This window comes from Acomys minous (genome assembly GCF_964271855.1).
Source record: "Acomys minous genome assembly, chromosome: 8".
Lineage (NCBI taxonomy): Eukaryota > Metazoa > Chordata > Mammalia > Rodentia > Muridae > Acomys > Acomys minous.
The window spans coordinates 105,104,869-105,119,263 of NC_140489.1; the positions used below are offsets into that span (position 1 = coordinate 105,104,869).

Below are 14,395 nucleotides of genomic sequence, written 5' to 3' on the forward strand. Positions count from 1 at the left end.
GTGCGCAGAGAGGAGGGCATGCAATTATGATCCAACTGGATCATGTGTAAGTCGCTGGAAGGCATTCTGCCAGCACTGGTAAACTTTTTTTCCCAACTTGGTTGCTAAAGAGAAAAGAAGGTTCTATTGGAAAGCACATAATAAGAAACAACAGGTCTAATTTCAAGAATGATGAAGAGGGATAAGGGCTAGCTAACAGTTTCTTCAACTCTGTGTAACTAAAAATGCAAATCCCAACACACTCTGTTGGGAGCTGCTCACCGGTCCCGAAGATCTGGAAGAGAAGGCGGGGCTGGGAGGCACGGATCGCTGTGGATAGCCTTCCCTCCCGGCCCACTTCTGATGCCTTCTTCTCAGGCATCAGGCGGATCCTCAGCCGCCCTTCACCATGGAAAATCCACCAGCTGAACAGCTCGCTGAGGTTGAACTGGAGCATCCCCACAGCCGCTGCCTCCTCCGGGGGTCCAATGCAGCCTTCAAGGATCGCCTCCTCGCCCAGCTCCAGCACCAGCTGTTTGGCACGCCTGAGCTTGCGCACCGAGCCGCCCTTCAGCACCCTGGACAGCGTCGGGCCCGCCACGGGACTAGGCGAGCTGTCTCCCTCTGCCCAGGAGACCCCAGGCGGAGGCCCCAGTAGCCTGAGCAGAGGGGCACAATCCAGAGCCAGTGATCCCCGCGCCTCCAGCCCGCCATCCCCGGGCTCCGAGGGGAACGGCGGCGGCTGCGGCAGCAGCAGGTCTCGAGCATAGACGCGGAAGAGCGAGGGCACCACGAAGTCCACAGCCAGACTCTTCCTCTGCAGGCGCGAGTAGCTGAGCGGCTCACGGGGCTGCAGAGGCTGCCCCGAGGCTGGGGAACCCGTGCGCTGATCGGTTGCAGCTCCGGAGTCCGAGGCTGCTGCCAAAAGCAGCGGCGGCAGCAGCCACAGGAGCCCAAGGGCTCCCATCCCGCCGGAGGAATGACTAGTTTACACTAGTCTCCCTTCCCTTGCTGGACCAGCCTCGCCCTTCACTCTGCTCAAGACAGGAAGGGGCTCCAATAGTCCTTGGTCCTGAACGGATCTTTCCACTTGATCTAAGGGATTGTGCGTACGCTCTATTCTCCTGCTTTTTCCCAAGCTGCGAAGAGGCCAGAAGGGTTCTCGGCAAAACCGATATGAAAGTCAGGGGCCAGGGGCGAGTTCAGAGACCGTGAGACACCCTGTGCTCAACAGCTGGACCCTGCGCCTCTCGCCGTGCTGCGCCCTTTGTAGAGGTCTTGGCTCAGGGACCAGAGAAACAACTATGGTTGAAAGGAGGTGGCAATTAGGTATCAAGAATCCCTCGGCGACCGGAGCTCTCCTCTCAGCCTCCAATTTTCTGCAACTTTCCAGGCTGGGAACCGTGGCACCAGGCTGATCACTGTCTTGCCCACATCCTCCTGTCACCTCCTCTGCTCTCCTTTCCAGGGCCGGGCTAGGACTTCTGGAGGGGTCTGCTTTCTAGCGCCCCCTCAAGTGACCTCCGCTGCAGGAAGTCTTCGGATCACCCAGCCCGCTGAACTTCTGGGCGTGAACGTGAGCCCTGCGTTGCGGAGAGGAGGCTCCCGCTGCCTCCACACGCAAGTTTGCAGCGTCCTTGCTGTCACGACGTCTTGGTTCCTCGGAGTTCACTCCCAGGCCCCAGAGCGGCCCTGGCCGCAGCCGCCGACTGAAAGCATTCCGGGCAGGGGGAGCCTACAAGCTAGCCAGCCCCCTCCTCACCTACCAGCATAGCCCGCAGTTTTGTTGACTGGCTAGGGGGCAGCCAGAAAGCCTCCCGCTGCCCCGAGACCCCCTGGACAGAAGCAGCGGGAGGTGCCAGCTGCCACCGCTGCTGCTGCCCCCAGAGCCGCTGGATCGCATCTGCCTGGGCGCCCGCCACTTGCAGCTGGCGGTGCCGCGAGCGCGCGCCGAGAGGGGGCGGGGCCTTGGTGGGGGCGGGACTCCTGAGCGAACTCCGCGCAGCAGCCCAGCCCACGCAGCCGGCTCCGCCCTCTCCCACGCCCGCCAACCAATGGTGCTGCGAGGTCTGCTCCTATGCAAATCTGCAGAGGCCTCGGTATTCATTGAGAAAAGCACCGAGCCAGCCCCGCCCCCCGCTTTTGGTTCTTCTTCCGTCCTCCAGATCGTCTGCCCTATTTTTCCGCTGTATGAACAAGAGAGTATTTTGGACCAATGGCAAAACTGGAAGTGATCGTGGCAACCAAGCACTCTGATTATGCATTTAACAGAATAAATGTGTCCGCCTTCCGAACAGCAGGTTCCGGGACAAAACTAGAGGCGAAGGAAAACCAGTTAAAACCAAGGGTAGTATCACCCTGCAGGATCAAGAACAGCTTGTCTTGGGGCCTTGAAAGGGGCCCAAATTCCTGAGAGCCTGGTACTTCCGAATCGAGTTGTTCTTCAGCCACATCAAATGCTTTTCAGACCGGTTGGCCACTTCGTTTTCTCAGAATAGTGAGTGTCTGGATTGGTTTTCAGGGTAAATTGGTGGTGCTGCAGATAGAACCCCAAGCCGTCTGGAGGCAACGCTCTACTGATGAGCAACCACCCCACCCTGAGATGTTTGTTAATTCATTTGTTATTTTTGGCGTTTTGAAATAAGAGCATTTCTGGAGCCAAGGCTGGGCTTCAACTCACTACATTGCCTAGACTGACCAGGAACTCTTGGCAATCCTCCTGTTTCAGCTTCTTAAGTGACGAGATTACAAACATAAGCCACAACATGTAAAGCAAATATTTTTAATTCCAGTTCTGGTTCATATGATCACATGAGAGTTCCAAACCCATTCTCGAGTCCCCTTGACTGCTACTCTGTCATAGCCCTCCATGAATAGCGGGCCAGAGGCTATGGGTGTGAGCCAGGGAAAAGTATGGTTGGGACAGTTGCTCACAGTCTCCGGGTCCTTTTATTTATCCACTTAAAATATTTGGTTTCTACTTCCAGTCTCCTTTCCCTTCAGATAAAAGCTGTGTTTCACCTGAAAGTTCACAGAAGCCAAGACAAGACTAATCTTTAGTTCACACAAATTTCTTCCTAAGGTTGACTATCACACCTTGTGTTAGCTCTCACAGTATCCAAGTACGCTATCCAATGGATCTCTCTCGCCCAGCTCTAAGAGACACAGTACCTTGCTCACTGCCCAGCATGGGATGACAGCCAAGTGGACCCCTGCTCCTCTGGGGGCCATGGTCTTTTCTAGCACTGTGCTATCATGTGGACCAATGAAAACCTAAAGATAACAAACAAACAAACAAACACAACTTCTCAGTAACTTCTGGCGTCCAGCAGATATTCGAAATTCGTACGTGTAGCCAACTTAATTATTTAAGGGATAAGATTTATTTGACACAGGAGAAGAAAGAATGCTCCTATCTTGGGGAGAGAGGGATGGGGACGGGAAAAAAGAAGAGAAAGAAGGAGGGCGGAGTTAAATGTTTTCATAGTATATAGTATTTCCACAACTTCAAAAAGTATCTTTCTATCTGTAACATGAAAAGGATCAAAACATTAGCCCCTTCACACTACATTCCATCTGTTTCCAATCTATTTAACTCTTATTCAAAGGCAAATTGACTCTTCATTTGCCAATGACTGTGAACAGGGCTCTGAAATCGGTGGCCACTAGGGGGCTGCAGAGACTTGAAACTCAACGTGGATGAGCCTTCAAGGTTTGCTGAATCCTCCACCACCACCACCACCCCCCCCACACACACACACACAAGCACACAACATTGCTTTTGTATCTTGTGGACACTGGGCTCTCAATTAACTCTCATGCCTTATTAAATTCTCTCACTTCTCCCAAGGAGAGGCGAGTGCCTTCCCCTGTAGGTTAAATTATACTAACTCAAAAAATGTTCCCTATTTGCAAAGTAATTTTTTTAATGAGTCAAGAAAGGCTACTGCTACTGCATCTACATGTGTGTGTGTGTGTGCATGTTCCTGTGTGCTTCACATCATACAAGGAGCCTTTGTGGGGAGATGATGATGATGATGATGATGATTGTTGTTGTTGTTTCCATTGCAGGAGGAACAGTTAAGGCTCAGAGAGGCAAAATAAATCATTCAAGGTCAAACAGCAAATAAGTAACAGAGTCAGAATTCAAACTAGTGATTCTTTTCCTCAAAAAGAATCACACATCCCACCGAGACAAATTAGGCCTTCTCATCAGTGCTACAACTATAATTTTGACATCGTTATCCTATATCATTACTTCCGGGATTGAGGTTTTAGGAAAGTAGAATTTAGAACAAGCAGGGAAAGCAGAAACAAAGTGTGTATGCACTGATAGCCAAATATGTTGTTTACATAGTGTGCCCCCCAGTATGTTTCAATATAATCTTCATTTAATGTTTATAGCACTGGGGTAGGGGGTGTAGCTCAGGGGTTTAGACCTTGCTTAGCATTCACAAATCCCTAGGTTCAGTTCTCAAAGCTGAAAAGCCGGGGGAGGGGGGAAGGGGGGCTATGTCTCTATTTATGGAGGGCAAGTGGAGGCTGAATTAGAGTAACTCCTCACTGAATCTACTTAGGTGTCAAGATTAGGCCCCTGAGGTGACCTAGACACCTGAGTGAGAAGTCCAGGATCTTAATTTACAGCAGAAGAGGTAAATGGCGCAGAATGGACTGATGGACTTGTGTGGGCAGAGAAAGCAAAGAAGCTGAAAGGCCAAGGAGGACAGACACAGGAGCGAGAGGATGACAGGATGTAGATACTGGAGCATCTGAAGACACAGTCAAGGAAGGTGGGCTGCCGTGGTCACCTTGCACACAAGAAGAAACAGGAGCCTTCTCATGGAATTCCCCGTTTTCCTACACAAAGAAGTGAAAAACTAAGTCAGGGTGGGCTTTGAGTTCTCTATCAGGAAGACAGTAATAACAGCAGCATTTCAGATCCATGTGGGATATCTTAAATAAACACATCTCTGTGCTATAACATCTGACCTTGGACACTCATTTGGTCAACAGACCTTTTTTGAGTGCTTAATGTATACAGTTTGCTGCCTGTGTGAGGCATATTGAGGGATGTATACAGGATGCTGCCTGTGTGGGGCATGTTGAGGGATGTATACAGGATGCTGCCTGTGTGGGGCATATTGAAGGATGTATACAGGATGCTGCCTGTGTGGGGCATGTTGAGGGACGTATACAGGATGCTGCCTGTGTGGGGCATGTTGAGGGATGTATACAGGATGCTGCCTGTGTGGGGCATGTTGAGGGATGTATACAGGATGCTGCCTGTACGGGGCATGTTGAGGGATGTATACAGGATGCTGCCTGTGTGGGGCATGTTGAGGGATGTATACAGGATGCTGCCTGTGTGGGGCATGTTGAGGGATGTATACAGGATGCTGCCTGTACGGGGCATGTTGAGGGATGTACACAGGATGCTGCCTGTGTGGGGTATGTTGAGGGATGTATACAGGATGCTGCCTGTGTGGGGTATGTTGAGGGATGTACACAGGATGCTGCCTGTGTGGGGTATGTTGAGGGATGTACACAGGATGCTGCCTGTGTGGGGCATGTTGAGGGATGTTGCTTTGGTGAAAATACACTAAGTTCTTCATTTCCAGATTCTCACAATTCCCATGGTGCAAAGAAAATGAAAGATGGGAAGAAAGAGGCCATGAAATGAAGCATGGATTGAGGTGTGAGTTATGATGCTGCAATAGCTAACTGCTAGATGAGTGATCTTTGAGAAAGTTCAATCTCCAGGAAGTCCTCGTTTGTTGGGAGGGGTAATCCTGAGGAGACCCTGAAGGAGACTGGACTGAGGAATATCCAGGCAAGTCTGTGAGATTAGGATGTGTTAGCACATTCAAAAGGCATCACATGGCCAGTGGGGTTAGAATACAGTAAAGGAAAGACACAAACCTGGAAGGGCGAGCCAGGGACCCTTCCCTGAGGGCTTCAGGGAACATAATAATAAAGAAAGCTGCCCTCTGATTGCTGGGAGGGGAGTCAGCAAATTTAAAAGTTGGAGGGAGACTCAGGAAGAAGAGCAAGGCCAGAGAGAGTGGGATGAGATTAATTGAGGGTAGTGGATAAATATGGTCAAAATTCACTATATACATATATGAAGTGGTCAAAGGAACTGGGACCCTGAGAATATCTCCAAATAAAGCAGCAATTCGTGTTCAGGAAACTGCACTGGAATCACAGCTTTGCTCTTTAAAGGCTGTAGGGCCTAGAGAAGCCTTGATTTAGCTGAACTCCTAGCAAATTAGGAAAAGCAGACAGCATAGTCTTTAATACACCATGAGGAGCCCATGAGGGGGTCTTCAAGAGACCTAACAGTCTCATCCTATACCAGGGATAAGAGTTGGAAGATAGTAGGACACTAAGTTTCCAAAGAAACTAGAAATAAGATCAATACAACACAGAATATAAGGGGTAGGGAACAAAGATTTATCTAAAAGTACATGTCTTAGCCCACAGACAATCCCCAAGCCTACTTCTCTATTGCTATTGCTGCCCAGCCATACACACTATCATCTAATATTCATTATGGTAAAAGGTAAGGAAAGTTATTCACTATCAATGTAAGCAATATTAATTAAGCACCTACTATGTGCTTGCCTTGACATGATTGCAGAGCAAAGATACTTTGGCAAATAGAAGCTCAGGTTCTGGGGCAGAGGAGATGACTCAGTAAAGAGCTTGTCATGCAAGCCTAGGGACCTGAATGTAGGACCTGGGAAGGCAGGTGACGTGTCATGCCCCTGTAATCCCAGCACTGAGGAAATGGACACAGAAGGAAACCTGGGGCTTTCTGGTCAGCCAGTCTAGCCAAATTGGCGAGCTCCAAAATTAGTGGGGACTCTATCTTGTAGAGGAGTGTTAATTCAGAAGATGGCTGCTCTTGCAAGAGATCACATCCAAAGACCTTCTAGGTCTGTGTGATCCAGCTGGAATACAAACACACATTTATTCCAGGAAACAGAGGCAAACAGATCTGAGTTCATAGGCAGCCTGGTACAGAGCAAGTTTCAGCCAAAGAAAAGCTTAGACCCAGGCATGTTGGCACATGTCTTTAATCCCAAACAAAGGTAAAGTTAGTTTGTAGAAGGAAGCACCCATTTTTGAAAGTGATGTCTAATTGAGTGGCAGAAAAATTGACAAATCAGAGAAGATTTGACAGAATAGGATATGCAGTTTTTCAGAGAGAGGAAGCTTGTTTTTTTAAAACCAGGACAGTAATAAAGTGGTGGGTTGCAGAGAGAGAACTCAGGTGAAGACAGAACAGGCCAGGAAATGAAAAGAAGCCAGAAGGATTAGAGCAGATTGCTGAGTTAGTTTGAGGCCAAGCAGAGCAATTCTGGGCCGAGAGAGAAGTCAGGTTAAAGAAGTCAGCTGGGAGAAGAGTTTGAGCCAGAACAGCTGAGTTGAACCAGCCAGCCCAGAGCTCAGAAAGAACAAGTAAGGGTGAGCTCATTAAGCAGTAAGTCTCAGAGATTGAAAACATTCTAGGCCTAACTTAGATTATACAAAAGCTCTACGCTTCCAGGACTAGGCCTAAGGCAGCAGAAGGAGGTAGTAAGCGTCCCAGACAACATTTGAGCCGGGAGAATAAAAGTTACTTTTACAGTATCTCAAGAAAGTAGAAAGTAATTGAGGAGACACCCATGTTGAGTTCTGGCCCCTACACACACGTGCACAAATGAACACACACAAGTCTAGGTTACTACTATTGTGGGGCCATTTACCAATTAAATTTCAATTACCAGACTATTAAGTGTAATCAATGCCTGTGCTACAACTAGGTAAAAATTACAAACAATCCAAAATCATGGGAGGAAAATGGTTAAAAACTAGACTAACTGGAATGAGAATCACCTGCTTATGAGAGATGACTTTTAATAGTTTCATAGGATTTGACTCCCCCCCCCACCCCCACACAAAGCACCAAATTTCAGTAGCTGAGAGGCAATGAGATATATTCATCTTATAGTTCCTGTTCACCTCTGGGCTCTGGGCTCTGGTCACCAGTCACTTAGGGATCCAGGCTGATGGGACAGCCGCTAGTTCAAAGCACCAACAAACAAATACTCCAGCTCATAAATAGCATATGCCCTGTAAACACACACACACAGCAGCCAGTACTGTGAAGAGTCGAAAACAGGTAGCAAATAGCCTTACTGAGCCCCTGAGAAGGGTAAGGCCTGAAAGCTGTATGAAAGAGACTAATTTAGACTAGGAAGGTCCCAGAAGACCAGAGCCATTCAGAGAAGAAAAATACCCTTAATTAATTCACTATGAACCACAGCCAATCTGATGATCCCAACCACCATTGCAAAGTGCAGCTTCTCAAATATGCTTGCCGCCTTGCACACGTCACTGTGGTGTCATCTCTCCCAAGATAGCACATAAGAGATGACACTGGTAAAGCGAGAGCTTTTTCCCAAACACCAGAGCAATAGCACTCTCCTGGAAACTACAAACAACCTCACATCTACAGAAGAGAAGGGAAACAACGAGATAAAAGCAAGCAGCATTCACTGTGCCTCTCAACAAACCCTGTGTTCTTAGAAGCCCAGCACATTAGGGAAGAAGGGCACGGGCTATTATTGCAACTTCCGAGTGCTGGCTTCATCACCTTCTCCTATACTAATGCGTTCTTGCCTTCCTAAAATGTCTATTTTGGTTGTGGAAGATGAAAGAGAAACCTTTGGGGGTAATATGGTTATCAGCATTACCTTCTTCAGAGTCTTTCAAAGAGCCCCAAACCAATACACAGCATCCCTTCTACTTACTTCTCTCTTGTTTCCAGACGAGAAAGGTGAGGGCCCCGGCCTATGACTTTCAGGGGCATCAAGAAGGCTTTGTGTCTACAAGGTGGAGCAGACAGACTGTAAGCAAGTCAACCTCCAAGCAAGGGACTAAATCCAATTGACCTGCTCTAGCCATCCTAACAATCAAATAAAGTTCCCGCTAGCCAGTCTGATCCGACCCATCATTCTACATCCATGCTCTCCCTTTCTTTCTTTCTTTCTTTCTTTCTTTCCTTCGTTCTTTCTTTCTTTCTTTCTTTCTTATTAATTTATTCATATTACATCTCAATAGTTATTCCATCCCTTGTATCCTCCCATTCCTCCCTCCCTCCCTCTTTCCCCTTACTCCACTCCCCTATGACTGTGACTGAGGGGGACCTCTTCCCCCTGTATATGTTCATAGGGTATCAAGTCTCTTCTTGGTAGCCTGCTATCCTTCCTCTGAGTGCCGTGCCTTGCTTTCTTACCCAGACCCTGGATGATTGACAGCCTTTGGATAAACCCAGAGAAGGCTCAGAAACCAATCTCGGTTCTGCTTCAGAAACATTGAAATCAGGTGCCCAGTATCAACTCAGTCTTAACTAACCCCTTACTCACTCTGAATCCTACTTCTAATACGATGAATGGGTCCTATTTTGTCTTGCCTCTGTGGCTGTGACATACTTTGCTTCTAAATTTCTTTGTGTGTATATGCGTGCGTGTGCATGAATGCACATAGACAAATGTGGATGTGTATGGAGGCCGGAGGTTGATGTTGACTGTCTTCCTTGATCATTCTACACTTTATTTTTTGAGACAGGGTCTCTCATTGAGCCTGTGGCTGGGCTGCCAGCTCTAGAAATCTACCAGCCTCCACATCCCAAGGGCATGACATGACTAGCTTTTATGTGGGCTCTGGGCATCCAAACTCTTGTCCTCATGTTTGGATGTCAAACACATCTCTTCAGTTCTGGCTCCTAAATTTCTCAAAAGGAAATATCTTGCCTTTGTTTTTATGAGATGCCCCCTGCCTGAGGCATAAGTCTTCCTCTGAGACCTATTGTGCATTGACTAATTCCCTTGATGCCATGCTCTGAGTGCACAGAGTCATAGTCCTCACTCCTAGGCATTTGGACTTAATGCTTCTCTTCTCTTTTTCTGACTGTGCTCATAGCTGGTGGCAGCAATCACTAACTACTGTGCCACCACCACAGCTGACTAGAGCAGAGGGGCCACCACAGGAACCAACTCAGTCTAGAGTGAGTCAATTGGATTCTCCCTCCCATCTTTTTTTTTTCTTGAGACAGGGTTTCTCTGTGTAGCCTTGGCTGTCCTGGAGTCACTTTATAGACCAGGCTGCCCTAAACTCACAGCGATCTCCCTGCCTCTGCCTCCCAAGTGCTGGGATTAAAGGCGTGTGCCACCACGCCCGGCTTATCTCTCCCATCTTTGGATTAGGAAACACAGAAACTGTGACTTACACGGGACTCATTTTATCAGTAGTTGGCCAACATGCGCCCTGCCCCAAGAGCTGATACTGTCGATCAGACCTATGATCTCTTGATGGATACCTGACTTCCTGAGCAAACCTGGGATGGGCTTTGCCCTTGGCAAATCAAACCAAGATAAACTTACCTTTGCCCTTTCTCTCCCACTGGTTCTTCCTGGATCACTCTCAATGTAGGCTTCATAGACACTATGTTGTAAGTGTCTGCATCTGTTCACACTGGCACCTGGGGCTGGGCTGGTCCATCCAATGGTGGTAGAGACTCAGTTTCCTCTTTCAGTGCATGTGGATTTTCTTAGCCTTGGGGAAACTTATGTCCATAGTGAACATCTTTACTCAGCCACCAAACTGGACATTCAGCCTGATAGGATTTCTGTATATAAAGAAGCACAGAGGAAGTGATTTGGGAGAATTAGTTTGGATGCTACAATGTTTGGTTTGCATAGATATGTCTAAGCTATATAGGAATTAACATTAAATCATGGTTGACACAAGGTATTCAAAATGCAGGGTTATAATACCAGTGGCCAATACTTAGGCCACTTGCCCATAAAAGATTAAGTCTTGCAAAGCAAGAAAGCTGTTCTACTTCAGGAATGAAACAGTTTCTATGTGCAGGCTTCCTCTTGCCAAGTCCCAAACCCTGTGTGATGTCTTCTAGTGGCTTAGCAATCCCAGAATGGCCCTGCCAACCAATGCCTACCCCACAAGGCAGCATCTCAAACCTTTCACTAATCCAGATTGTCTGGCCCTACACACTAGCAAAACGAGCAGCCTTGCCCATTGTTTTGAAAAGCAAATGTGTATTCTTGTGATATAAACAGACTAGTAATTGACATGACCATGATATGATCAACTAACAATTAACTTGTATTACTTATCCTAAAAAGCCTGCGGTAGCACTTTCAAAGTATTGTAGGTAAACCTTCTATCCTACTTGAGTTGTATGGGTACAATACCTCATATTACAGTAGAAATATATATAATGTGTGAGAAGAATAATCTTAAATTTGAATTCTATACCAATGTATCAAAGTTAAACTTATTTTGTGTCAATATACAGAATTCTACAGCAATTATTTAAAAATAACCTTGTACGTAATAAGACCTTAAGTGGAGGAGTAGATTCAATAATCTACTTTTTTGTCCTGTCATTCCTATGTATTTCTATATTCCCCCTTTTTTCTTTTCAACCCCTATCTCCAAACCAAAGAAAGAAAGATAAAGGAAAAGAGGGGCATCTCTGAGTCCAACCTCATTTTCCCTCTGAATAAGACCAATAGTAACTTACAACCAACTCTCAATGAAAATAAGCATCTATATCCCAAGAAAGCAACCAAAAGCCTACCCAACATCCCTTAAGCGAAATGAGGCATCATTCTCTTAAGGCTTCCTTCGGCTGAGTTTGGGTGAATAATATCTTTGTAGGAGCCCACATAAAATTGGGGGAAGTTAGTTGAACAAGCTAGGAATAGCATTTTTTGTATACTTATATATACATCCTAGGTTTTAACAGATAGATATGATTCTATAGATAAGGTAAAATAGATAAGGTCTTCAAAAACCTCAGAGACCTACAGAATATGGCATTTAAAGATGTTTTTACTATTTTAAAGATTCACTGACAATAAGACAGGTTAACTCCTGGAAACACCCAGCCTATCTCAAAGAAGATGATGAGCATCAAAGAACCTCCTTATGGAGATGGCGTCAAATGTGGTAAACCAGCCCCTGGGCAAAATGTCCTCATTTCGGCCACTGACAGAATTCTGCCTAAAAATGGGCAAGCTCAGATGCAGACAGAGTCAATGGCCAAACTCTGCCGAGACAGGGTAACCAAGTCCTCAATAGTTCCTGCCTCACAAATATGTCTGTCAGATATATTGGGCCAGAAGGCTGAAGATGATGCTCCAAAGTTATAGAGAGTTTTGGGAGACTGTTCAGGCAGAAAACTGTCTCTGTCATTTTTTCACTTTGGAAGCTGCTAACCTGCACTTCCTGCTTACTGGGGTAATTAATCTTATTCCTTCTCAAGTCTCTGATAAGGTTGAAGACCAGATAGTTTAGTTTTGCAATTAAGCTTAGTTTTTAGGGATTAAGATGTTTTTAGGTCTAGATAGATGTTTTAAGTTGACAGAGATGAGATATGATAGATACTGATTTACACTCAGAATTTTAGACTCACCAAGATAGGAAAAATGTTTTCTTCAAGGTTGCCATATACAAACAGCCAAAACACTATGAATGTAACATTTATATAATTGCTGATTTCTTCATGGTTCTTCTTGATGTACATAGTTTATTATATATGTTTGTGTAATAATATAAATGTATATGCAAAAAAGAATTAACTTAAAAATTAAAATTTCTTAAAAAGAGATTAGAAATAAAAGTTTATCAAATAATTGTTTAAAAATGAGAAGATATATTTATCAATAATCCCAGTAAAAAAGGAGTTCAGAAAAATTAATTATGTTGTTTCTCTTAAAATCTTTACTATTTAGAATAGTTCACAGGATTTTAGATATTGATAAATATATTTGACTGCAGTTCAAAGACTGAGAAAGGAAAGAGCACAATTAAATCTGTAATAGACTGAATATTTTAAAGAATTTTTGTTAACAAAGCAAGAGAACTATAGTAAATACCATTTCAATTAAAAAAGAAAGGAGAAGCAAATGTGCATCAGTTAACCAGCTTTAAGAGCAGCCCCATTGTCCTCTGTGACAGCACCCTGTACCTTGCTGTCCCATAGTGACTAAGGCTAACCAGAGGCACCAGAACGATAGGCTGAAATAAGGTTTCTGAGATTGGTCTTGGATCAGTTCTCTGAAGAAGCTGCCTACTGTGCTGTTAAGGTACACAAGAAGGCCTCTGAAGGCCTGTGTGTCCCAGAGGCAAGAATTCCTGCCATTGGTCATTCCTAACTTACCTGGTATGTGGCTAAGGCCCCTGGGAGGTGGATCTTATTACCCTGGTCAAGCCTTCAGATGTCAGTAGCTCCAGAAGAGACCCTGAGCTAGAACTAGGTCTTCTGCTTGACTCACATAACTGAGAGATAACAAACAACTGTTTATTGTTATGTTTCTGATGGACTTGTCCTGTAGTAACTGATTACACACCCTCTCAATCTGAGTTCCCCTGCTTCTCTTACTGCAAGCCAGACCCTGCAGGCCAGTCCACCCTGCTCCAAAATCAACAAAGCCAGTGTTCATCACTACAGGCCACAGCCGGAGAGAGAAAGAGTAACCCCAGAGATGAAGAGAGAGTACCCCTGGAGATGGAGAGAGAGTACTCAGGAGATGGAAGTCATGTCCATTAGTACTCCCCCAAAGAAGCTCCTGGGAAGAAAGAGCCCTGGGAAGAAATCTTTTCAACTTTATATTTTATACAATTTGTCCTCTGATTATATAAAAGTGATACATATTGACTGCAGGAAATTTGGAAAATCCATAAATATATTTAAAGAGCAATATAAATAACCCACACACTCACCACCCAAAACTAATGACTTAAAATTTTGCAATATATCCTTCCAGTACCGTTTTAAATTGGTATAATTTGGCTCATGCAAAGTTATGTCCTGTGCTATTTTTTTTAAACTTAACATTATATTGTGAACATTTTCCCATATCACAGAACGTTCTTAGGATTTATGATTTTTAATGACTCCATAGAATTACAACATATAGATGCACTATCATTTGTTTAACCAATCTCTATTCCAGAGCATGTGGGTTGTTTGCAAATCTTAGCTGTTGTATATAATGTTCCAATGAATATCTGTGTACATCAGTCTTTGTCCCCGACTCAGATTAATCTGTCAGCCATAGATTTCTGTTTGCATTTCAATTCATTTTTTTTTTCAGAAGCTTTGAGTCTATTTTTTAAGACTACGTCATGGGCATAGAATTGCAATGCTACAAAAGGTTCCGTAGTGGAAAATACATCTTCCTCCCAGCAGGGTGCTCTGGTCCTCCAAGTTTATTTTCTCAGAGGTAATAATTTTCCCCAATCAGAAATTTGCATGCAGAACTCTGCTGTTTAAGGATAACCACAGAGGTGCAGATCACCAGTCCTCAAAGTGTGGACCACAGACTGCTGAGGTCTGGGG

At 45.3% G+C, this 14,395-nt stretch overlaps 1 protein-coding gene across 1 annotated transcript in view; it reads right to left on the minus strand.

Annotated features, from left to right (window-relative positions):
* Positions 1-1,883, minus strand: part of ALK (ALK receptor tyrosine kinase) — a 710,702-nt gene extending 708,819 nt beyond the window's left edge. The window contains exon 1 of the mRNA XM_084791237.1: positions 262-1,883. Within this exon, the coding sequence (XP_084647363.1) occupies positions 262-946 (685 nt within the window). The 5' untranslated portion in view covers positions 947-1,883. The remainder of the gene's footprint in view (positions 1-261) is intronic.
* Between the last annotated feature and the right edge of the window lie 12,512 nt (positions 1,884-14,395).